The sequence below is a fragment of the Notolabrus celidotus genome, unplaced genomic scaffold, assembly GCF_009762535.1.
Source record: "Notolabrus celidotus isolate fNotCel1 unplaced genomic scaffold, fNotCel1.pri scaffold_421_arrow_ctg1, whole genome shotgun sequence".
NCBI classification, from domain to species: domain Eukaryota; kingdom Metazoa; phylum Chordata; class Actinopteri; order Labriformes; family Labridae; genus Notolabrus; species Notolabrus celidotus.
Window position 1 is genome coordinate 588 of NW_023260235.1, and position 26,140 is coordinate 26,727.

The window sequence follows — 26,140 nt, forward strand, 5'->3', positions numbered from 1 at the left end:
TCTTTCATAGACCTCCATTCAACAAACAAACATTGTAGACGTAGTTTTCTTCTCCTCTTGAGGACAGACCTGACAAAGCTGGACTTTGGACTTTGGACTAATCTGCATCATGATGTTGTTATTTCAGCAAACTGAAGACCCGTTAAATGAAGTTAAGGTGTTAACTTAGGTTCGGGAGCAGGACCACGCCTAAACCACACCCTCAATCACCTGACAAGCCTTCTTAAACGTAGCCAGCCTACTCCAACTGCTTGTTCGTGATTCTTCAACCCACCCTCCCTCACCTTACTCTACTGCACTTAACCTATTTCCTTGTCCTCTCCTACTCAACTCGTGCTCGCTCCTTCTATGCCCTGTCTACTTCCAGGTACAACCTGGGTCAAGATCAGCTCCGGCAGGATAACGCTGAGACGGAACCCCCATCCTGAGTCTCCTTCTGCTGGGCACACCACGCACAACTAATTCATTAAATGTTCAACTTATATCCTTGTGTGGCGTGGTCCTTGCTAGTGAATTAAAGAACATCACAAGAACATCAGTTCCTGTTTCAGGTTCAGACCGCTAAAACTAAAAAAAACCAAAACCAAAACCCAAAAGGACTAAAAAGCAAACCCACCTGTCTGTGATTTTAGTCCTTAAACTCTTTTCTTTGTTTGGAACCAAAGTGGAACAGAAACAGGATCTGGTTTACAGGCCAGAGGGGATCTTAGAGGAAAGTTTTTGTCCAGGAGATGAAATTGAATTTAGGATTCGGGAAGCCATCTCCTCCTCTACACTTCTTCAATGAGAGACGTTAGAGACTTAAAGGAGGGACACAGACGTCTCTGTCTAGCTGTGGGTTTAATATATTGATGAACAGGATTTCAGTGATGGAGTCTCTGTTGCATGACTCAGGAGGACTCTCAGTCAGCTGATGTTCTCCTTCTTCTGTGTTTCAGATCTTCAGCTGTGCTTCAACTTCGACACCAAGAAATTCAAGATCTTCTCCGGCTCTGCAGAAAACCAGTTTGGTTACACGGTCCAGCAGCACGAGGCGGGAGGACACCAATGGTGAGAATCCCAGTTCACTAGAGACAGGATCAGCTCGTTACTGGTCTGATTAGACGAATGCAAACCGGTCCTGAGAGTCTGGTCCTTGTAGGACACTTCATCATATTTGGATTAAAAAGGAGCCGGTTAGTCCAGGTCCCTGGTTAGTCCAGGTCCCTGGTTAGTCCAGGTCCCTTCACATACAGACGGAGTGAATGATGCCTCTCTGTCTGGATGAGAATAAAGAATGAAATATTGATTTAAGGATTTATTGGACGTCCCGTCAGAGGTAAGGTCCCCCGTCCTGGGAGAGTGAGTTTAAACCCTTCAGTGTGGAGAAGTTTCCAGGAAAGTTGGTAATGGATTGCTGTCCTCGCCGTGCCGAGCGTCAGTGAATCACTTCAGATGTGAGGAGCGTGACGGGACGACACGTTCTCCAAAGATGTGTCTGATAAGTGGAAGAGTTCTGCAGAGTGTCGAGAGGTTCTTTAAGATCTAATCGTGTGTCTGCAGAGCTCCTGTCTCTAGGTCTTCTCATGTACTCACATGTTCCCGTACAGTCTGTCCTTGGCTCTCCACCAGGCTGCAGCGTGTGTGTGTGTTTCTGCTCGCTCATACCTCGTCTTTATGTTTCCAACCTGGAGTCAGAGTCTGAGCTCACTGCAGAAACACTCGACCTCAGTGAGACATGAAGAGTGATGCAAAGCTCACTGTGCAGAATCCTTCTGTACCTTTAAACTGCTGGTTAAAGTCAGAGTCAGTGACTCTTTCCTCCAGCACACACCTCGGTCTGTGTCAGGGAACCCTTCAGACTCACTTCCTCTCAGTGTTAAAGTCATCCTGCAGCATCAAGTCTAAGATCAGCTCGGGGATCTACTTTAAGGCAAGCTTTGATTCTTTCTTTTTAAAAACGTGCTCGGTCTGTATCAGGGAACCCTTCAGCACTTATTCTAGATATCATTCCTCTTCTGTTTTAGGGTACCCATGGGAATACCTTAAAGTGTGCCATCTAGTCTTTGGGTGTCCTGTGTCTGTCTTAATAACGCTCCCAACATGCAGGCCTGCTCATCGTACCTACAGTCTCTAAAAGTAGTATGGGAGGTAGAGCCTTCAGTTATCAGGCCCCTCTCCTTTGGAATCATCTACCAGTCAGGGTCCGGGAGGCAGACACCCTCTCTACCCTCTAAGCTTATAGTTAGAGCTGGATCAGGCTTGGACCAGGTCTTAGTTATGCTGCTATAGGCTTAGACTATCGACTAAGATTGATTGATCAACCCTCTTGTGGCATCACGGTACCTTTAGACAACAGTTTGAAGGAAACCTTGACTGGATGTTTTAAGGTACCCATGGTGTAATTTGAAGTTCTGTTTTTTTCTTATACATGTCAGGAAGTCTGTATTGAGGTTCCTCTCAACATGTGTTGTAAGTTATCTTCTAAGGATCTGAAGGTATTCTTTATCAGCGTTTACATAGAGGTCACCTTTTCATCAGTTTCTTTCACTTCTTTGCTGTTTTGAGTTACCCCTCTTTCTTTAGGGGTTACAGGATTAAAGGTCCCCCTAACATTTGTTTCAAGGAACCCTTAAGTCTTTATTCAAAGTGCCACAGGCAGCAATACTTAGTTGCATCATAGTGACTGTTTTTAGCTTTCCTAAAGCCTTCACTTAGAGTCCGTTAAGTTGCCGTCTTGAAGTACCTTTGTGTGTGTGTCAGCTTCGATCAGTGTTTTAAGAAGCTCTTAGTGTAAAACTCAAAGTATCAATTGGCAGCATCATTTTCAAGAACTGTTTCAGGGAACCCTGCGGTGTCTGTTTTGAGGTACCCTTGAGTGTTCATAATGAGACCCTGTAAAGAGTCTGTGTCATTGTTTCAGGGATCTCACTTTCCTTTATGTGTCATTTTCATGGCGCCCTCTTGTGGCGTGTTTAAGGTCCCTCTGCATACGATGACAAGGTACCCGTTAGTGCATGTTTCTGAGACTTCATGTCTGTCTGAAGTTCCTCTCCACGGTTAGTTTCAAAGTGTTGGACCATACAGAGAAACTTAGAGAGCATCTGTGTCACTGAACCCTCTCTGTGTTTCTTCGACACCCCGACGTGTCCGCATCGAGGTCCCTTTTAGCATCTGTTCACACACCTGTGGCAAACGTTTGAGGTCGTTTTTGTGACTTTGATATGTGGGGAGGTCAGTTATACGAGAAGAAGAGTCTGTTTTAAGGTACCCTTAACATTTTTACTTTGTGATTGATCCTGAAACACATTTATCTGGTTAATGTATAAAATCTGTTTCATCAAGCGGAGGAAACACCGTCATGACGTTTAAAAGGTCTACATGGAGGCAGCCTTCAGAGTCTGTTTCAGGGAACCCTTCAGTGGCTTTTTAAGGAACCCTTAGGAAAAGGTTTAGAATGATTGTTTTTGACTTGGTGCTTAAAATCACAGATATTCAATCTGCTTTACTTTCACACCAAAACTAGAGTCCAGACTTCTATCGTCACCTTCCACCTCAGTTCTAAAGAACCCGACCCTCCCGTCCTGCACGGTGTAAATCCACCCTGACGTACGGGTCCTTCCTCCTGTGGTGTTTTTAATGGCGGCATGCATCCACCGAGGAGATGAAACACAGAGTCATTAGATTCGTTTTAAAGCCAGTCCTGCAGGGAACCTTCAGCCGTACGCTTGTTGTCCTTTTATTGTCTGTCTGCGGTCGCAGGTGAGTTCAGCAGCATTCCTGCTCCTCTGTGGAGATATTTTATAAATCTGGAAACATTTCAGCCTGGAGAAATACCTCGCAGTCTTCCAGGATTACAGAATCCGTCTGCCTTTGAAGTCTCAGGTAAGCAAGTGGAAAGTATTTGTCTCGAGCCCGGCTTCTCCCGCATCCCGAGGCAGAGCTGGGGATCTGGAAACTATGTGCTGTGGTTTGTTATTCCCCAGACTCCCTCTGGGAAGCCCATCACTCCACTCTGAGTGTGTGTGTGTGTGTGTGTGTGTGTGTGTGTGTGTGTGTGTGTTATTCTGCAGAGTTGTTTTCCTCTCAGCCTGGTGACGTTCATTCTTCAGGTGTTTGGCTGTTGCACCCAGACAGACCCACCGTGGGGAAGCTGTCCTGGTTTTCTATCACTCTTTGTCTTCTCAAGGAGTGAACCAGGACCAGGACCAGAGACCACATCTCCCTGTGTTAGTATCTTAAAGAGCTCATAGTGTCCTGTTCCCCCTCTAGAACTCTACGCTCCAACATGCAGGCCTGCTCCTCGTACCTCAAGTCTCTAAAAGTAGTATGGGAGGTAGAGCCTTCAGTTATCAGGCCCCTCTCCTTTGGAATCATCTACCAGTCAGGGTCCGGGAGGCAGACCCCCTCTCTACTTTTAAGAGTAGGCTTCAAACTTTCCTTTTTGATAAAGCTTATAGTTAGAGCTGGATCAGGCTTGGACCAGGTCTTAGTTCTGCTGCTATAGGCTTAGACTGACACACTGGGATCCTGTCTTTCCCTCTCTCTCCTCTCTCTGCCTGTCTCTCACTTTAACTCTTCCTGTCCCATTAAAGTTACTAACCATAGTCCTTTCTGGAGTCCCTGAGCTCCCTTGTCCCGTAGGTTCCTCTGGATCTCTGCTGCTGTGGACGTGGTCCAGACTCCAGCTGCTACAACTACTACTATCCGTCTCCCCACTATCATCTCTCTCTCTCTTCATCTCCCTCTATCCCTCTCTCCAACACGGTCTCAGATTCAGATGTGTGTCTAACATGAGTCTGGTCCTGAGGTAAACAGACGTATGGAACGTTCTGCGTTCGTCTGTGTTTGTGTTTGTTGTGTCTGTTTGAGGTCAAACCCGCTGACCTGTAGTGACCTCTGAGGTCAAACCCGCTGACCTGTAGTGACCTCTGAGGTCAAACCCGCTGACCTGTAGTGACCTCTGAGGTCAAACCCGCTGACCTGTAGTGACCTCTGAGGTCAAACCTCCGGCGCTGCATGTTTACAGAGTCTGGTGAGTGTGTATGCAGCCGACACGCTCATGCTGAGGTTTGTGTTTGTATTCTCTCACACGTGTAACGAGCCTGCAGAGATCGATGGATCAACAAACACTGAGTATCTCTCTGTTATTCTCTGGAGACAGGAATCAGTTTGACCCTCAGACGCAGGACACATCAGATGTCCTCCCTCCCTCTCTTCGGGGAGATGAAGAGTCTCTTTAAGGAGGGATCATGGTCTCTCTCTTCATCGTGTTAGCTCCACCACAGATTAATCCTCCAGGTGTTTACGGGCCGGCTGAAAGGCTTTACAGGAACCAGTGATTGAGTAACTACTAGCTCGTTAAAGCGGTAGCAGCAGAGGGCAGGTACGTGGTTTCTTGATGGAGTGATGTCAGGGGATCAGGATGTGGTCTCGCTCTGTTTGGGATGTGGTTTGTCCCCGCCCGTTTGATGTGGACGGAGACGTATTAACAGATTGAGGGTTAGCGCTCTACTACGGCATCTCCTCTGGTATGTGAGTCACAAGTCTTCCCAGAAGGACCCGGAGTCCGGGTCCACATGTGCTGCTGTTTACTGAGGGAGGAGAGTCTGACCCCTGAGTACAGGACGGAGGATCTGAGACACAGCAGGGTGTCTCTGTGTGTCTGTGTGTCACCTCCTGCATTGTCTCAGCCTAAGGTGTGTGTGTGTGTGTGTGTGTGTGTGTGTGTGTGTGTGTGTGTGTGTGTGTGTGTGTGTGTGTGTGTGTGTGTGTGTGTGTGTGCTTCCAGGTTGCTGGTTGGAGCTCCCTTTGAATCCACGGGGAAGCAGCAGACCGGGGACGTGTACAAATGTCCTCTGGACACCAAGACCTCTGTGAACTGCTCCAGACTGCACCTGGGTGAGAAACCTGACAGACTGAGACGTGTTCATCAGAGTCCCACACTGTGTGTATTCAGTGTGTGTAGTTTGTTGTGAGTTGTGTTGTGTGTGTATTCAGTGTGTGTAGTTTGTTGTGAGTTGTGTTGTGTGTGTATTCAGTGTGTGTAGTTTGTTGTGAGTTGTGTTGTGTGTTTACATCAGGGAAGCTCTCTCTGGATAACGTGTCGGAGAGGAAAGAGAAGATGCGTCTGGGGATGACTCTGACCTCTAACCCTAAAGACAGCAGCTTCGTGGTGAGTCTCATCGAACACCTCATCATAACTCTGATCATCAGATAAAAGATCACTCATGTCTTCACCTGGTCCTCCTCCTGTGTGTCCCTGTGTCCTCAGACCTGCGGTCCTCTCTGGTCTCATGAATGTGGAAGCTCTCTGTACAGCACCGGGATCTGCTCCAGAGTCAGCCGCATCTTCAGACTGTCCCACACCATCGCCCCCGCCCTGCAGAGTAACTCATCCTTTCATCCTTTCATCCTTTCATCCATCCATCATGCATCCCTCCAGTCTTCATCCCTCCTTCCTGTCTTTCAGGGTGTGAGACCTTCATGGACATCGTGATTGTTCTGGATGGTTCTAACTCCATCTACCCGTGGTACGAGGTCCAGGACTTCCTGATCAACATCCTGCAGAAGTTCTACATCGGCCCAGGTCAGACGCAGGTCGGTTCAGCACCAAACATCAAACTAATGAAGTCCGAACGCTGCGCCAGAGAGTTTTAGATCCGTACACGGTCTGCAGGAAACTCTTTGACTTCAGCCGCCAGCCCCGGAACATGAATGTGGTTTAGACTTATCCCACATTTCTTAACAGTGACAGGGAGGACGAAGGTGAACCTCTTAAGTCGTCTCACGTGTCTTTCGTTCACCGTTGACCTCCTGACCTCGTTAAACCTCAACCTCACAGGCCACGCCCCCCTCGCTGTGATCTGTAGTTTCTCTTATTCATGTTTATGGGCAGAACCAGGCGGAGCATCCAGTGAGTGACAGTTTGAAGTGTGGCTGAGCTTTTATTGTTTCACGCTCTGATGGTTTAACAGGAAGAAGATGCTGCAGCTCTGGGAAGGGTGACAACACAACATGCAGTCCATGTTGAGCTCACAGAGCGAGCATGATGGAAACTCACAGGCAGATAAATAAAGAACAATAACCTGAAGGATAGAGGACGCCATGACAGATCCATTAGCTTACTGACTGAGGACTTCAGTCTGTGCATGGGTGTAGCTCTGGTCAGCAGATGTGTGTCTAACATGAGTCTGGTCCTGCTGGAGGTCTCTGCCTGTTAAAGGATGTGTGTCTAACATGAGTCTGGTCCTGCTGGAGGTTTCTGCCTGTTAAAGGATGTGTGTCTAACATGAGTCTGGTCCTGCTGGAGGTTTCTGCCTGTTAAAGGATGTGTGTCTAACATGAGTCTGGTCCTGCTGGAGGTCTCTGCCTGTTAAAGGATGTATGTCTAACATGAGTCTGGTCCTGCTGGAGGTCACTGCCTGTTAAAGGATGTGTTCCTGAGTCTGGTCTGCTGGAGGTCTCTGCCTGTTAAAGGATGTGTGTCTAACATGAGTCTGGTCCTGCTGGAGGTCCTGCCCGTTAAAGGATGTGTGTTAACATGAGTCTGGTCCTGCTGGAGGTCTCTGCTGTTAAAGGATGTGGTCTAACATGAGTCTGGTCCTGCTGGAGGTTTTGCCCTGTTAAAGGATGTGTGTCTAACATGAGTCTGGTCCTGCTGGAGGTCACTGCCTGTTAAAGGATGTGTGTCTAACATGAGTCTGGTCCTGCTGGAGGTTTCTGCCCGTTAAAGGATGTGTGTCTAACATGAGTCTGGTCTGCTGGAGGTCTCTGCTGTTTAAAGGAAGTAGTGTGTCTAACATGAGTCTGGTCCTGCTGGAGGTTTCTGCCTGTTAAAGGAAGTGTGTCTAACATGAGTCTGGTCCTGCTGGAGGTTTCTGCCTGTTAAAGGATGTGTGTCTAACATGAGTCTGGTCCTGCTGGAGGTTTCTGCCTGTTAAAGGATATGTGTCTAACATGAGTCTGGTCCTGCTGGAGGTTTCTGCCTGTTAAAGGAAGTTTAAGCAGCGGCTCCACACTGCAGGAGGACTTCAGGTTTGGCTCTGAGCTGTGCTGTGTTTGGGTTCCAGGTCGGTGTGATCCAGTACGGCACCTCAGTGGTCCACGAGTTCGGTCTGGGAGATTATCAGACGGTGGAAGAGGTGGTGGATGCCGCCAGGCGCATCGACCAGCGAGGCGGCGAGGAGACGAGGACGGCGCTGGGTATCGATGTAGCACGGTGAGGCTGGAGTGATGACTGACACCGCAGAGAGGTGGACTCAGAGAGACGCTCACGCTCTGTTCTCATGTGCAGCTCGCAGGCGTTCAAACGTGGAGGCCGACCCGGCGCTCAGAAGGTAATGATCGTGATCACGGATGGAGAGTCTCACGACAGTCCGGAGCTCTTTCAGGTCGTCTCCGACAGTGAGAGGGACAACGTCACCATGTACGCCATCGCTGTGAGTCAAAACACCCCGGCTTTGACTTCCTTCTTATCCTGCTACGTTGATCTAACTCTCGCTCTGGTCTCCTTGTTTCCTTGTCTCCTTGTCTCCTTGTTCCCTCCTTAATGTCTCCTCTTCAGGTTTTAGGTTACTACAACCGACGAGGAATCAACCCTGAAGCCTTCCTGAAGGAAATCAAGTTCATCGCCAGCGACCCCGACGAGAAGCACTTCTTCAACGTGACGGACGAGTCAGCGCTTAAAGACATCGTGGACGCCTTAGGAGAGAGGATCTTCTCTCTGGAAGGTCAGCTGTTAAACATGTCTGAGACCCAACATCAAGACCAGGATCAGATCCAGTCCCCTCTTCCAGACCGGACTCAGTCTGATCTCATCTTAATCCACCATGAGCAGAGACCTTTGCAGCATTTAGCAAGTTACAGTGGCAAGGACAAACTTCCTTTAACAGGCAGAAACCTCCAGCAGGACCAGACTCATGTTAGACACACATCTGCTGAGACCGTGTTGGAGAGAGGGATAGAGGGAGATGAAGAGAGAGAGAGAGATGATAGTGGGGAGACGGATAGTAGTAGTTGTAGCAGCTGGAGTCTGGACCACGTCCACAGCAGCAGAGATCCAGAGGAACCTACGAGACAAGGGAGCTCAGGGACTCCAGAAAGGTCTATGGTTAGTAACTTTAATGGGACAGGAAGAGTTAAAGTGAGAGACAGGCAGAGAGAGGAGAGAGAGCGAAAGACAGGATCCCAGTGTGTCAGTCTAAGCCTATAGCAGCAGAACGAAGACCTGGTCCAAGCCTGATCCAGCTCTAACTATAAGCTTTATCAAAAAGGAAAGTTTGAAGCCTACTCTTAAAAGTAGAGAGGGGGTCTGCCTCCCGGACCCTGACTGGTAGATGATTCCAAAGGAGAGGGGCCTGATAACTGAAGGCTCTACCTCCCATACTACTTTTAGAGACTGTAGATATGACAGGCAGGTTAGAGTCTACTCAGGGTGTTGGGGAAAGTCCTGTAGAGTGTCAGGTTGTGGTCTCGTGCATGAAGTCTGTGTTTGTGTTTTGCAGGAACCAGCTCTCAGGGTCGAGGCTTCGGTCTGCAGATGGCTCAGGCTGGATTCTCCTCTCATCTGGTCAGAGTGAGTGTTTGTTTGACTTCATCTCCTCCTCACAGAGTTTATCAAGATCTTCTGAAACCTCACGTCTCAACATGAGGAATGGTGCGCTGCAGAAACTCCAATATGACCGAGTGTTGATGGATCAGGAGAGACGAGTTAAAGAAGGAGAGGTTAGTTATGACGGTGAATACTGAAGTCATGAGACTCGACAGGAGAAATGTGGCGTGTGAACTGGGAGATTTAGAGACTGTAGGAAGTCTGATCTGAGGAGAAGCAGCAGAGTGAGATCCCTCTGTGAGTGCAGACTCTGGTGATGGTGGATGGACGATGGATGGAGGCTGATGACTCTGCAGGTGGAGAGGTGTGCAGGAAGAGTTGCTCTCCTTTCGTCTGCACACATCTTTAATGGTCCACAGTTAGTCATGATGACCAAAAACTCTGTAACACCTCATCTCTGAGGTTTTTGGGTCTCTGCAAAGACCAAAACAAAGCAGAGGAGCAGCTCAGAGTCTGCTTTGAGAGAGATTATTTAACATCTTTCATCCAAAGATCAAGACGAGTTTTCATTCCTGCTTCCAGTGAAATCAGCAGCAGAGATCAGAAGAGTCCAACAGAAACAAAGACCACGATCCATGAAACTCTTAAACTCTGGTATCGATATCATCCTCAAACATCCAGCAGAGGTTTGATTTGATCCTGACGCTGCTCGACGAGAAGCTTCAGGAATATTTCTGTTGTTTTTCATCCAGAGAAAATCAGATCAGACCCGACGCCAACGTGAGGGAGGGAGAGTGTCGTCGTGGAAAACTCTGGATGTGTAACTCGGAGCAGATGGTTCCCCTGGACCTGAAGCTGCCAAACACACACACACACACACACACACACACACACACACACACACACACACACACACACACACACACACACACACACACACACACACACACACACACACACACACAGATATGTAAAGTGTTTCCTGCTCCTCAGTCTCAGGTTTGAAAGGTAGAAATAGGAAATCAGACTGATGGGAGAAACAGACGACACAGGATCGTCTGAGAGCGAGTCATCCTGCTCTGACATTTAACCGTGAACCTGCAGACCCAGAGCCGGTCCAGGAGCAGATCCAGAGCCGGTCCAGGACCAGATCCAGCAGGCGGGACTCTGTGACGCTTCTGTGGCCAAAGATTGGGTCATTCCCCGCGGTCCTGGACTTACTGGCCTCAGGAGAGCGTGACTCAAAGCTTTAATAACTTTCATCTCATGACTTTCATCCAGTTCATCCGAGTGCACCACTCTCTCCTCGTGTGTGGAACTGGGTTTAAGGCCGGGATCAGGTTTAGTAGGATTTCATTTGTAACTTCAAACTTCAGAAACAAGCCGCACGTTTAATGTTTCCCCTCCTCCGTCCTCGGTGACGGGGTGTGAGTGACGGCCAAAGGCGTCAAACCGGGGACTGAACCTTCTTCCTCTGAGCCAGCTGCTGGACTTCCCCATGAAGGGGACAGATTCATCTCCACTGGACTGTTTTTAGATTATTACAGTTATTAAAAACAACAAGTGAAGAGAGACGGGAAACAAGGGCAGAGGAAGAGAAGAAGAAGAGAGACGGGAAACAAGGGCAGAGGAAGAGAAGAAGAAGAAGAAGAAGAGGAGGAGGAGGAGGAGGAGGAGGAGGAGGGTGGGGTTTGGAGTGAAGATTCAGCTGATCTGACGGCAGACTGAGTCTGGGAGCTGAAACAGAGAGGAAGCTGTCCCTCTGTTTCATCTCTGAGAGACTCTTATAGTTAGAACTGGATCAGGCTTGGACCAGGTCTTAGTTCTGCTGCTCTAGGCTTAGACTGACACACTGGGATCCTGTCTTTCCCTCTCTCTCCTCTCTCTGCCTGTCTCTCACTTTAAAGGTGACATATCCTGCAGAATGGACTCTTTAATGGTCCTCTCCCTGAAATATGTGTCCCTGTCTACAAACCCCCTGAACAGTCAAAGACTCCATTCTGCCCCTGTTCTGATTTCTCCACCTTTCTGTAAATGTGTGCTGAAACCAGCCGTTTCAGTTTTCAGTGTTTTTCATACGTCACAACGCCATCCGGTCTGTAACAGGAAGTCAGAGCTCGGAGCTTGTTCAGCCCATAGACTGTATAAAATACAACTCAACCCCTCCTCCGTTTTTCATTCCCTGCACACATGTGTGCTAACAAGGAGCTTAGGAGGGAGGCATGCTAGTTGGAGGCTGTCTTAATAAACACAAAGGTCGCTTTGACTCCCCACGTCTGCAGATTTGAAGATCTAGTGGAGGATTTTTAGTTTTCATGGAAAAGTGCTAGCGCTAGTTAGCATAGCCACATAGCTACATGTTGGTAGCTGTGCACCAAGACACACGTCGACATGCTGACAAATAAAACAACAAGAAACACTAAATCTGTGACCAATGGTTCAGAAAGGTCCTGCTGCAGGCGCCTCTCCGTCAGGATCAGATTCTGGATCAGATTCAGAGGGTTGAAGTAACGCGGGTCTGTGAGCAGCCGTGTATATTCAGCCAACATGGAAACATTAGATCAACGTGCTGGACGGCCGAGGCCACACCCACTTCCTGAGGGGGCGTGGTCAGAGAGCTCATTCTCATTTAAAGGCACAGACACAGAAAACAGACTGTTCTGAGCAGGGCTGAAGAAGAGGGGTTTACAGGCAGACCAGAATCTGATTTCAAAGTGTTTTTATGAGCAATAAACTTTAAAGACATGTTTTGGGGACCTCTTAGACCAAGATATGTTGAGAGCAGAATATGTCACCTTTAACTCTTCCTGTCCCATTAAAGTTACTAACCATAGACCTTTCTGGAGTCCCTGAGCTACAGTACCACCTTTGCCCACCACCTTGTGTAGACTCTGGTCTGCCCGTCGTGCCTAAAGTCTCTAAAAGTAGTATGGGAGGTAGAGCCTGCAGTTCTCAGACCCCTCTCCTCTCCTCAGCAGATGTGTGTCTAACATGAGTCTGGTCCTGCTGGAGGTTTCTGCCTGTTAAAGGAAGTTTGTCCTTGCCACTGTAACTTGCTAAATGCTGCAAAGTGCTCTGCTCATGGTGGATTAAGATGAGATCAGACTGAGTCCTGTCTGGAAGATGGGACTGGATCTGATCCGGTCTTGATGTTGGGTCTTTGTTGATAGTAGAACATAGAGGACGGTCTAGACCGGCTCTGATTGGAACATGGAAGTTCAGATGAAGGGCAAACAAAGATCTCTGGAGGAAGGACTCCGGCTCTGGGTCAGGTATAAACAGCTCAGTGTTTTCAGAAGAAGGAGGAAGGAAATGATGAAGCATGCAGTCCTCTACAGAGACTGGACCCTTGTTGCTGTTTTGGTTTATAGAGACGTATAACTGGGTGTCATCCTTTAAAATCCTCCTACAGAAACATGCAGCTGGTCTGGGCGCCATGCATCCAGTGCTGTCAGCTCCTGTGCATGCTGCTGCAGGACGTCCTGATCAGTGTCACAGGAGCTTTGGTCTCTATAGGTCCCAAACTGGACCTGTAGAGGCCAAAGCTCCTGTGCATGCTGCTGCAGGACGTCCTGATCAGTGTCACAGGAGCTTTGGTCTCTATAGGTCCCAAACTGGACCTGTAGAGACCAAAGCTCCTGTGCATGCTGCTGCAGGACGTCCTGATCAGTGTCACAGGAGCTTTGGTCTCTATAGGTCCCAAACTGGACCTGTAGAGACCAAAGCTCCTGTGCATGCTGCTGCAGGACGTCCTGATCAGTGTCACAGGAGCTTTGGTCTCTATAGGTCCCAAACTGGCCCTGTAGAGGCCAAAGCTCCTGTGCATGCTGCTGCAGGACGTCCTGATCAGTGTCACAGGAGCTTTGGTCTCTATAGGTCCCAAACTGGACCTGTGGAGGCCAAAGCTCCTGTGCATGCTGCTGCAGGACGTCCTAATCAGTGTCACAGGAGCTTTGGTCTCTATAGGTCCCAAACTGGACCTGTGGAGGCCAAAGCTCCTGTGCATGCTGCTGCAGGACATCCTGATCAGTGTCACAGGAGCTTTGGTCTCTATAGGTCCCAAACTGGACTTATAGAGACCAAAGCTCCCGTGACACCCGATGTTACCTCGCTCCTTTAAGTCCAAACATCCTGTGTGAGCATCATGCATCATGTTCTCTGAACAGTTTGTTGTGTTCCTCCTCAGGATGGCGTTCTGCTCGGGGCGGTCGGCGCCTACGACTGGAACGGTGCCGTACTGAAGGAGACCAAACACGGGAAGGTCGTTCCTCCGAAATCCTCTTACAAAGACGAGTTCCCCGAGGAGCTGAAGAACCACGCGGCCTACCTGGGTAACATTTAAAGAACAGGACAGTCACTGACAGTCTCTGTGTTTCAGATCAGGTCTGCCCCTCAGACCGCTCAGCCAGGATCCCTGTCTTTAAGCTGTTAGCAAAGATAAGGACACTTGGGGGTTTGAATCTGGTTTGAATCTGGTTTGAATCTGGTTTGAATCTGGTTTGAATCTGGTCCCTGTGGTTCCAGGATACTCTGTGGGGTCCCTCATCTCGGCCCGTGGCTCTCAGCTCTACGTGTCCGGAGCTCCGAGGTTCAACCACACCGGGAAGGTCATCGTCTTCACCCTGAAGAACAACGGGAACCTGACCATCCTGCAGGCGCTGCTGGGCGAGCAGGTAACACACACACCACACACACACACACACACACACACACACACACCCACACACACACACACACACACACACACACACACACACACACACACACACACACACACACACACACACACACACACACACACACACACACACACATGATGAACTCCATTCTTTGATCCTCTCCAGCTCGGGTCGTATTTCGGCAGTGAGTTGTTATCGATGGACGTGGACGAAGACGGACACACGGACGTCCTCCTGGTGGCGGCACCCATGTACTACAGCCAGGGCTGGGAGAGAGGGAAGGTTTACCTCTACACTGTTACTCCACAGGTACACACACACACACACACACACACACACACACACACACACACACACACACATGCTGCTGCAACATGAACCCTCAAAGTCCTCAAACACGTAAACCATGTCTCTGCAGACTTCCTTCGTCCTGCAGGGGGCGCTGTTGGTGTCCGACCGCTCTCAGAACTCCAGGCTCGGTTCAGCTTTGGCGCAGATCCCCGACATGAACGGGGACGGGTTCAGGGAGCTGGTGGTGGGAGCGCCGCTGGAGGACGACCACCAGGGAGCGGTCTACGTGTTTTACGGTCAGGACAGAACGATCCAGCGTCGGTTCAGACAGGTGAGTGAGGCGCGTCACGCTCAGGCGGGGCGAGGGGAGGAGTCTGAGGAGGTAACCATGGAGATCTTTGTCTCTGCAGCGTCTGTCTGCAGCCGGGTTCTCTGCCGGTCTGAAGTACTTCGGTCAAAGTCTTCACGGCGTTTTGGACGTCAATGGAGACGGGCTCGTTGACCTTGCAGTGGGAGCACAGGGAGCTGCTGTCATCATCTGGTCAGACCAACACACACACACACACACACACACACCCACACACACACACACACACACACACACACACACACAGACACACACACACACACACACACACACACACACACACACACAGACACACACACACAGACACACACACAGATGAATGCTGAGTCCACTTCTTCTCCACAGTGCTTCACATGTAGAAGATCCAGGTTCTGATGGTCACGTGTTCCCTCTCTCCAGGTCTCGAGGTGTGGTGCGGATTCAGGCGAAGATGACCTTTGAACCTGAGAAGGTCAACATCTTTAACAAAGACTGCTGGCGAGGAGGGAAGGAGGTCACCTGCATGTCCATCATCGTGTGTCTGAGTCTGGACTCCATGACGAAGACCAAGACAAAGACCAGGGCGGATGTTGGTAGGTGGGAAACCAAAGCTGGTGGCTTTAAGGAGAGCGATATAACGAGAACTTTAGGTGCATTTGGACCAAGAGTCCCGGGGTCTTTTAGACCCCATAACTACTTCCCCCTGATCTAAAAGGTTCCTGGTCCCCCATTGTTGTCTGCGTTTGGACCGTGGGCTGAAGTCCCGGGTAGATTGTGTAAATCAGGCCAGTGACGTATGGAGGGAAATAAGTAAATGCACTACACCACCAGACCAGTAGAGGGCAGTAACACAAAGAGGAATGCCATTCATCACAGATGACCCCATAGAAGCAGACGGACAGGCAGGTATCATTCTGAGCAACACAACAGTTAGCCTGTTAGCATGAAGAGACTCAGCTGGTCTGTTTTAGATGGTGCTATATTTCATCACAGATGGATTCACTGAATCAACACGTGAGAGGAGATAAGCGCGAGTAGCAAAGACGTTTCAACACGCCTTTAAAATCCTTTTGAAAAAAAATTTGAAAAAAAAAAATTTGAAAAAAAAAATTTGACAAAAAAAGAAATGAAAAACTTTTTTTTGAAAAAAAAAACATTTTGAAATTTTTTTTTGAAAAAAAACATTTTGAAATTTTTTTTGAAAAAAAACATTTGACAAAAATTTTTTTTACAAAAAAAAAATTTGACAAAAAAAACCGACAAAAAAGTTGACCCGGAGCCTGTCAAAAAAATGTATTTTCCTCAAATTTGAAATTGTGCTCCAAAAGCAGAAAAACATTAAAAGAAGTGAAAATTTTGCGCCTGCAGTTAAAAACATGTAAAAAGCAACGAATGAATCAACACAACAGTTAGCCTGTTAGCATGAAGAGACTCAGCTGGTCTGTTTTAGATGGTGCTATATTTCATCACAGATGGATTCACTGAATCAACACGTGAGAGGAGATAAGCGCGAGTAGCAAAGACGTTTCAACACGACTTTAAAATACTTTTGAACTCAAAAAGCCGTGATCGCAGAGATCGGCCGGTGTTTTGGTTTAAACGGCGACCCTGTTAACTGGAGACTCTCAGCCGGATGCATCCCTCATAAATGTTGACAAAAATAAAATTTGACTTTTTGTCAATTTAACTAAAACAAAAATTTTGAAAAAAAAAATTTAAATTTTTTTTTGAAAAAAGAAAAAAATTGACAAAAAAAATTTTGAACAAAAAAAATTTGACAAAAAAATTGACAAAAAATTTTTTGACAACAAATAATTTGACAGAAAAAAATTTCTTAACTGGAGACTGTCAGCCGGATGCATCCCTCATAAACGTCTTTAGACCATCATTAAATATCTGATGAGGATATTTTGAAATCTTAATAAAAACTAAACTAGTTTGCATTCCCAGGAACTCCCTCTGTGTTTCAACAGCTGTGTAAACTCCACAAACACTGACACGTTCAGCTGAAGGTCTCCAGTTTACAGGGTCACTTTTAAAAGCGGAACACCGGGAGGAGAGACGCATTCACGGTGGGCTGAGAGAAGACTACTGTTACAAGCTGCTAAATCAAGAGAATCACAGCTTCTTCTTTTGAAAAGTACACACACATACAAAAAAGATAGAACAAATAAAAACTAATGAAAGAAAGAGAAATCAAGTGAATCATAGATGAAAAAAACAATGACTGTGAATGGTTTTAGGAGAAATTTGACAAAAAAAAAATTGACTAAAAATATTTAAAAAAAAAATTTTGAGAAAAAAAATTTTGAAAAAGAAAATTGACCCAAAAAATGTGAAAAAAAAAATTTAACCCCAAATTTTTTTTTTGAAATTTTTTTTTTTTCGAAAAATTAAAATTTTGAAGAAAAAAAATTGAAAAAAAAAAGATTTTTTTTTTTGGCAAACAAAATGAAAAAAAAAAAATTGGCAAAAAAGTTGACCCGGAGAATCACAACTTCTTCTTTTGAAAAGTACACACACATACAAAAAAGATAGAACAAATAAAAACTAATGAAAGAAAGAGAAATCAAGAGAATCACAGATGTGTGTGATGTTATTGTGGACGGAGGGAGGAATAAAAACACTGAGGTTAATCTACCAATCAGACACGTTCAGCATTGCAGGCCCCGCCCCCTGAAAGTCCCGGGACCTTTGAAAAGTATTACCCCCCTAGCAGGGGCTTTTTAGGGGGGAGATTATCTACCCCTGAACTAAATTTAGACCCTGGGTCCACCGGTCCAAACGCATGTAGTTCAGGGGTAAAGTTCCTGCTGTCACCTAAAGAGCACATTTACACCAAGTATTAAACTGAGACCATCACAGTCTGTGTTACTGCTGCAGGCTGAGCTGTTCAGAAACCTTTTAGAGGCCTCATGTAAAAACTAAGACCCTCACTGTAAACACTGGAGCCCCTCTTTGAGTTCCTCCCTGCTCAGTAGCAGGTTGCTGCTCCTCCCTGCTGTTTCCCTGCAGCTTGAAGTGAACATGAACGCAGGAACACATCTGGATGTTTGACTGAAAGCTGTCTGGACTTCCAGCTGTGTGTACGTTTGTGAGGAGAGCATCAGAGTCCTCCAGATGTGTGTTTTCTGGTGTGTTGTATTGTGTGTGGAAACTGTTGTCGTGGTCTGTCCCTCCGTGAAGCTGTTGTCGTGTCTCTCTAATCGTCTGCAGCTGTGCGGGCCGTCTGCATGGAAACCTCGCTAACACGCTAACTCCAGCCAGCCTCCTTCAAACCGTGTCACTCCTCCTCCCTGCATCACTTCATACCTTCATACCTCCCTCTCCTCATTCTGTCCATCAGCTCCTCATCTTCCCCTCACTCATCTGGAGCTGATTAGGCACACACACTCACACACACACACACACAGAGAGAGAGAGAGCATGCTCACACACGCCAACACGCCACATGGCATCAAACAAACACGCTTCAGCGGACAGATAATGGACGGGAGCCACGGCTAAAGATCCAAACTTCCTGTTCAGAATCACTGGAGTGCAGACGTGGCGTTTCTCACACGGACTGAAGATGCTGACCTCAGCTCTCTGCGCTCTCATGAATCCAAACTCAGAGTCAGACGTTCAACAGATGAGAGAGTTCTGCAGCAACGACATCCTGCAACACAGCAGCAGCAACTTCCTCAGAGCCGGCTTGGACCAGGTCTTAGTTCTGCTGCTATAGACTTAGACTGACACACTGGGATCCTGTCTTTCCCTCTCTCTCCTCTCTCTGCCTGTCTCTCACTTTAACTCTTCCTGTCCCATTAAAGTTACTAACCATAGACCTTTCTGGAGTCCCTGAGCTCCCTTGTCTCGTAGGTTCCTCTGGATCTCTGCTGCTGTGGACGTGGTCCAGACTCCAGCTGCTACAACTACTACTATCCGTCTCCCCACTATCATCTCTCTCTCTCTCTTCATCTCCCTCTATCCCTCTCTCCAACACGGTCTCAGATTCAGATGTGTGTCTAACATGAGTCTGGTCCTGCTGGAGGTTTCTGCCTGTTAAAGGAAGTTTGTCCTTGCCACTGTAACTTGCTAAATGCTGCAAAGTGCTCTGCTCATGGTGGATTAAGATGAGATCAGACTGAGTCCTGTCTGGAAGATGGGACTGGATCTGATCCGGTCTTGATGTTGGAACTCTGTGCTTGTATTTGTTGTTGGATGTTGAATCCTCTTCAGCACGCTCGGGGTTAAATTCCTGAGTTTCATGAATGTAAGAAGAGGAAAGTGAGGTTGGAGAGTTACTCATGCTCAGTTATACAATCCTTCACGTCGTCTTCACAACAATAGAGGATGGAAACTCTTACTGAGTCAGATTACTGCGGCCAACTTTTCACACAGCTCCTTCAGACCTGCACTAATGAGCTCACCAGGTGACCTCACTGTTTCAGATCACCTGAAGACCTGTAAAGACTCCTATTTACAGTCTTGTTGTGCTGTACATGATCTGGATGAGACTGGTTCACTTCATTAAAGCCTTCCTCCTCCTCCTCTCCTCTCCTCCTCCTCCTCTCCTCCTCTCTGTCCCAGCCGTGTGGTACAGTCTGGTGTTGGATGAGAGGCGTTTTCCTCCTCGAGCTGTTCTGGACGAATCAGTGAGACAGCAGCCCAGGAGTCTGTCTCTGCAGGCTGGAGCTCAGCGCTGCCAACGTCTGGGCTTCTCCATCCAGGTCAGAATACACCCTCAGAACAACACAACACACACAACGTGTCCCTGACCGTCTGTGGTCTCTCTTCAGGAGACAGCAGATTACGGACGCCCCATTGCTGTTGTGCTGGAGACAGGTCTGCAGACTCCAGACGAAGGACCTGTACTGGATCCTGATTGGCCGAGCACCTTGAGGGCAGAGGTGAGAGTCTGTCAGAGCTCTGAACTCTAAATGATGAACAAGGCTGATTTGATGTCATGGTTTGTTGACCTCTTATACCACTAACCAGAGGTTAAAGTTCAGGGACTGAGTTAGCCGAGGGGACACCGAGCAGCTCCCAACTGTGACTCAAATAGGCCACGCCCCTTATTCCACCTCTCTTTAACCCCTAACCTGCTGTAAACAGGTGAGCTGGATACAAATTCAGCCATACAGATGTTTATGGTCGTCCCTGGCCTCTTTCTCTCTCTACAATTAATCTCTGTTGTTATTCTGCTTTGATCAAACAGAAGCATTCCATTCTGTTCTGCTTTGATCTGTTCCATTCTGTTCTGCTGTGATCTGTTCCATTCTATTCTGCTTTGATCTGTTCCCTTCTATTCTGCTTTGATCTGCTCCATTCTATTCTGCTTTGATCTGTTTCATTCTATTCTCCTTGGATCTGTTCCATTCTATTCTGCTTTGATCTGTTCCATTCTATTCTGCTTTGATCTGTTCCATTCTATTCTGCTTGGATCTGTTCCATTCTATTCTGCTTTGATCACACAGAAGCATTCCATTCTATTCTGCTTTGATCTGTTCCATTCTGTTCTGCTTTAATCTGCTCCATTCTATTCTCCTTTGATCTGTTCCATTCTATTCTCCTTTGATCAAACAGAAGCATTCCATTCTATTCTGCTTTGATCTGTTCCGTTCTATTCTGCTTTAATCTGTTCCATTCTATTCTGCTTTGATCTGTTCCATTCTATTCTGCTTTGATCTGTTCCATTCTATTCTGCTTTGATCTGTTCCCTTCTATTCTGCTTTGATCTGTTCCATTCTATTCTGCTTGAATCTGTTCCGTTCTATTCTGCTTTGATCTGTTCCATTCTATTCTGCTTTGATCTGTTCCATTCTATTCTGCTTTAATCTGTTCCATTCTATTCTGCTTTGATCTGTTCCGTTCTATTCTGCTTTGATCTGTTCCATTCTATTCTGCTTTGATCTGTTCCGTTCTATTCTGCTTTGATCTGTTCCATTCTATTCTGCTTTAATCTGTTCCGTTCTATTCTGCTTTGATCTGTTCCCTTCTATTCTGCTTTGATCAGTTCCGTTCTATTCTGCTTGAATCTGTTCCGTTCTATTCTGCTTTGATCTGTTCCATTCTATTCTGCTTTGATCTGTTCCATTCTATTCTGCTTTAATCTGTTCCATTCTATTCTGCTTTGATCTGTTCCGTTCTATTCTGCTTTGATCTGTTCCATTCTATTCTGCTTTATCCGTTCCGTTCTATTCTGCTTTGATCTGTTCCATTCTATTCTGCTTTAATCTGTTCCGTTCTATTCTGCTTTGATCTGTTCCATTCTATTCTGCTTTAATCTGTTCCATTCTATTCTGCTTTGATCTGTTCCGTTCTATTCTGCTTTGATCTGTTCCATTCTATTCTGCTTTAATCTGTTCCGCTCTATTCTGCTTTGATCTGTTCCGTTCTATTCTGCTTTGATCTGTTCCGTTCTATTCTCCTTTGATCTGTTCCATTCTATTCTGCTTTGATCTGTTCCATTCTATTCTGCTTTGATCTGTTCTGTTCTATTCTCCTTTGATCTGTTCCATTCTATTCTACTTTGATCTGTTCCGTTCTATTCTGCTTTGATCTGTTCCGTTCTATTCTGCTTTGATCTGTTCCGTTCTATTCTGCTTTGATCTGTTCCGTTCTATTCTGCTTTGATCTGTTCCATTCTATTTTCCTTTGATCTGTTCCATTCTATTCTACTTTGATCTGTTCTGTTCTATTCTGCTTTGATCTGTTCTGTTCTGTTCTGCTTTGATCTGTTCCACAGGAGGAACTGCAGTTTTCTGCACCTGTCCTTCTATATGGATGTACCTCTCTCTCTTTGTGCTGTCTTATTGAAGACGTCTCCTCATGATGGATAAATGAGTTTCTGTGTTCTTCCTCAGCTTCCCTTCTGGAACGGTTGTGAGCAGGAGGAGACCTGCGTCCCCGACCTGACCCTGCACGGCCACACAGACCTCATGGATGTCCAGTGAGTGATGGATCCTCATGAACACATGTTCTATCGTGATCCTGATGATGGTGTCCCAGCAGGTGACTGTCCCTGTGTTTTACCTGAAGGCAGTTCTGCAGCTCCAGGGAGAGGGCCACGTGGTCACTCTGCAGCCACCGGGGGGCGCCGTCGGACGACTCGGCGTACGTGGTGGAGAACGGGCGGAGGAGGATGGTGGTGTTTGCTCGTCTGGAGAACCGGGGAGAGAACGCCTACGGAGCATCCATCAACATCTCCACCTCCTCCAACCTCATCTTCTCCAGCCTCATCGTGAAGGCGAGTCCGGCAGACGGTCGGACACGTTAAACGTTCTTCATCTCCAGATCTTCAAAGGTTGTGTTGACTTCCTCTTCCTCTCCTCACAGGACCAATCAGATATCCAGATCGAGTGCTACTCCGAGGACAGACTGGCCAGTCAGAGGAGCTGTAACATCAGCGCCCCGTTCATGAAGTCCTTATCCCAGGTGTGTCTGTGTGTTAGAGAGGGGGGGACACAGAGACCTCCCAGATAGAGACCTGAGGACAGTAAACCTCAGACGGCTCATCAAACAGCTGTTATCATCTCTCTGCTGTTTCACCTTCAGAGTAATGACAGTGATTAAACACACTGACCTAATCCATCATTAGCCCAACCACCGTCCTGTAAACAGGACCACGGCCCCGCCCCTCACTGTAAGACCCCCCGAGGGCCCGCTCCACAGAGGCCTGTCTGAATGAAGTCCAGTTTATGGGTCCAGACTCGGTGCTGAGTGTCGCTGGCTTCCTTTTAACAAGGTGAGACGTAGCCGGAGGGGAACACGGCTTCAGTCTGCTCAGAGAGACGGTCTGACCCCCGGTCTGACCCCTGGAGGATCTGATGAACACAGACATGAGGGGGTTCACGTGTTACAGACCCGACTCTGAAGATAAGATCCTCCTTTATTCATCCCACAACGAGGAAGTTCATTCGTCAGCCACCACCTCCACAGGGTCCAGGACTGAGCTGGCCTTAGTTAGTTCAGTCTGGCTCTCCTGTATCCTGTCCGTCCACAGCAGGTGAAATCCTTCCAATGTGGCGTTGGTGTCCGGCGTTAGCTCTGTTAGCATGATGCTACTCTGGTGCCGGGTTAGCTGGTCCACCTTATTGAGGATAGATAAAAAGAGGAAGAACCTCAAACCGCCTCTCTTCCTGTGCAGGTCTCTTTCCGTGTGGAGTTTGAGTTCAGCCGTTCTGTCTTCCTGGATCACCTGAGGATCGTCATGGCGACCAGCAGGTGAGACTTGAATGATTAAATTCTCATTTAAAGGTTTTTTATTTGTTTTACTGAGCGGGATGTTGAGGAGGTTAACACACACACATTCTTGTTCCAGGTTCATGTGAGGACTAAAAATATTTTGATTTATGTTCTTCTACAAACTACATTTTATAAATCGCCATGACGACGCTCCAGCTTTATTCTGGGACACACACAGGTTCTTGTTTAAGGTTCATGTGAGGCCCTATTTTTTGGGAGGGGGGATGATTACAAGAATGGAAGCATGAATATTTCTCTTCTTCTACTCATACAATAAAAATGTGTCCATTCCACCTTCAGTTTGTTTATTAACTTCCAACAACGGGACTTATGGTCCATTATTAAACACACACGAGTTTGTTTAAGGGTCATATGAGGACGCTGTGATCGAGGGGATCGTATAAGTATTGAAACCTAATTATTTCTATATGTTTACTTTTATAAATCACAGTCTAAAGAGCCGTATTATAGAACAGTTGAACTAAAGGGACTCAGTGATGTTTTAGGGGCACACATACATTCTTGTTTAAGGTCCACGTGAGGTCTGTGTGATGATTTGGACTTTAGGGGACCTTTTATAGAAATGTAAATATGTCTCAGTGTGTGTTCATATAAATGACATGGTGGACACAACCATGTGATCAAACACTCAGGTTCTGTTGTAACACACACACCAGTTCTTGGTTAAGGTTATTGTGAGGACTTCAAAAATCTGGTAAACACACACCAGTTCTTGTTTAAGGTGAATGTGTGGACTCTGTCTTTATTATGAAGTCCTCACAGGTCTGTCCGTCTTTGTGTTAATCAGTCCATCATCTCTAAATCTGAAAACAGGAGGTTTTCAGATTGTGGTGGTAAAGCTAATGGCTCATTTAAAGGGCGCCCCCTGTTGGTTCATTAAGAAAACTACATCAGACTCTCTGTTGGAGCTGTTTGTTTATTGAGTTTAGGATTAATAAGTAGTATTAGTTCTTTATTAGAACTCATTTAAGTTAGATTTTGGGATAGATCATTTCTTTAGTATATTTATATTTTTAGTTTATTTAATATTTCTTTGGTCTGTTTGGTAATGAGGAACTGTGGGTACCTGAGGTTATTTAGGTCAGTAGGTAACAGAAGACCAGCATGCACCGGGGTGGGTCTGTGGTGTTTTAGCAGTGTAAGAGAGGCAGCAGGACCCGGGACTCTCTTTGTTCCTTCTGCCTGGACATTAGACTTCTTCTGCCTGAGTCCATCCCATCCCCTCGGTGCATCAGGGACCCTTTGATTAACTACACTGTCTTTAATGTGGGGTCACGTGAGGACTGCGTCTCGGGGTGATCCTTCTTGTTTAAGGTGGGGACCGTGTCATATGATGTCCTCACATGTCTGTCGTCTGTGTTTTCAAACATGTGTTCATCAGTGATGGAGAAGAGGGTTACCCAGACGACAACATCAATGACATCTTCCTCCCTCTGAAGTACCAGACCGACCTCCTCTTCACCAGGTGAGACCAGCTGACCGCCACGGCGTGCTGAAGGTCACAATCAGCTGATCACGCACCAGGAGAACGACGTGAAGGGAATGTTTGTAGACGTGTGAAATAATGAACTTCCTCTCTTTCATTCCCAGAGACCCTGACCCTCCTCGCTTTGAAATCCGAGCAGACAGATCTTCCTCCTCCTCCTCCTCCTCCTCCTCCTCCTCCTCCTCCTCCTCCTCTTCTTCGTTCAGGGACAAACCGGACAGCAGCTCCTCCACCTTTAACCTCACTTACTACGTCAGTCTGTTAACAGTTACAGCAAACATCCTCTGTGTCACAAAGTGTTCCAGAAGAATCTCAGAAACTCAAAACTAAACCAGTGTCTCTAAGACTCTTACCTGGTGAAATAAATAAAGAAGAAGAAAGTGAATATAAACCGAGTTCAGACAAACGTCTCAGTACAAGCTGTAAATAACCTCTGAGTGAATAAAGTCACATTCAGTAAACACTGTGAGACAGGGTTCAAACCCTGCTGAAGTTTATTAACGTCTTCATTCATTGAAACATGAGCTCAACGTGTCGGTCTTCATGGAGGAACTGTATCTCTCCCTGTGCAGATCCAGAACCTGGGGATCTTCTGGGTTCAGGACCTCGTGTTCAGAGCGGACGTCTGGGCCGTGACCTCTCAGGGCAGCCAGCTGGTGAACGTCACGGACTACAGCGTGGAGCAGGTGATCCATGAAGCTGTTTAAAGTTCTTCTGTGAAGAGGAAATGATGTATCAGTGAGATCCCTCCCCCTCAGATTAATAAGAAGCTCCTCCTCTTCCTCTGAACAGGTCCAAGGGTCTCACTGTACGCTGCCACAGCAACCACGAGTCGGTCAGGTCTCTGCTGAGGACCTGACTCACCTGTCCCAGCTGGTAAGATCATCCAACCAGTCCTTTGATTCAGTCTGTAGTCGGCTTATCCTCCGGTCTACTTGAGCTGAGCTGGTCTCACAGTGAAGACAGAGACACCGGTGGACATCAGTCCCACTCTCTCTCCTGGTGTCCTGCTCTGTCCTGTCCTGCTCTGTCCTGTCCTGTCCTGTCCTGTCCTGTCCTGTCCTGTCCTCTCTGAATAAAGGGGTCAAAGCCTGACCTTGTCTCTGTGTCTGTGTGCAGAACGACAGTAACAGTGTGAGCGTGGCGGTGCAGTGCAGACTCAACCTGCCGCCGTCCAGAGAGCTGAAGGTGACGCTCCGAGGACAACTTCAACTTCCTGCTCTGCTGGCGGTGAGTCCAGATTTTATTCTTCCAGACCGGACTCATCAAGATCAAGACCGGATCAGATCCAGTCTCCTCTCCCAGACAGGACTCAGTCTGATCTCATCTTAATCCACCATGAGCAGAGCACTTTGCAGCATTTAGCAAGTTACAGTGGCAAGGACAAAGTTCCTTTAACAGGCAGAAACCTCCAGCAGGACCAGACTCATGTTAGACACACATCTGCTGAGGAGAGGAGAGGGGTCTGAGAGAGAGAGAGAGATGAAGAGAGAGAGAGAGAGAGAGAGAGAGAGAGAGAGAGAGAGAGAGAGGAGAGAGGAGAGAGGAGAGAGATA

The 26,140-nt window shown here is 47.2% G+C and overlaps 1 protein-coding gene across 1 annotated transcript; it reads left to right on the forward strand.

Moving 5' to 3' along the window:
• Positions 1-938: 938 nt before the first annotated feature.
• LOC117809773 (integrin alpha-11-like) lies at positions 939-25,875 on the forward strand (the record flags this gene model as incomplete). Its single annotated transcript, XM_034679270.1, has 26 exons — positions 939-1,050; positions 5,771-5,880; positions 6,063-6,154; positions 6,254-6,368; positions 6,452-6,579; positions 8,052-8,200; positions 8,276-8,420; positions 8,546-8,711; positions 9,486-9,556; positions 13,719-13,863; positions 14,057-14,205; positions 14,377-14,520; positions 14,630-14,833; positions 14,913-15,043; positions 15,269-15,441; positions 19,421-19,560; positions 19,630-19,740; positions 21,697-21,782; positions 21,872-22,079; positions 22,169-22,267; positions 22,980-23,056; positions 24,480-24,563; positions 24,689-24,836; positions 25,157-25,270; positions 25,377-25,460; positions 25,704-25,875. Coding segments are annotated over 26 exons (3,357 nt in total), but the record flags the coding sequence as incomplete, so codon positions are not given.
• Between the last annotated feature and the right edge of the window lie 265 nt (positions 25,876-26,140).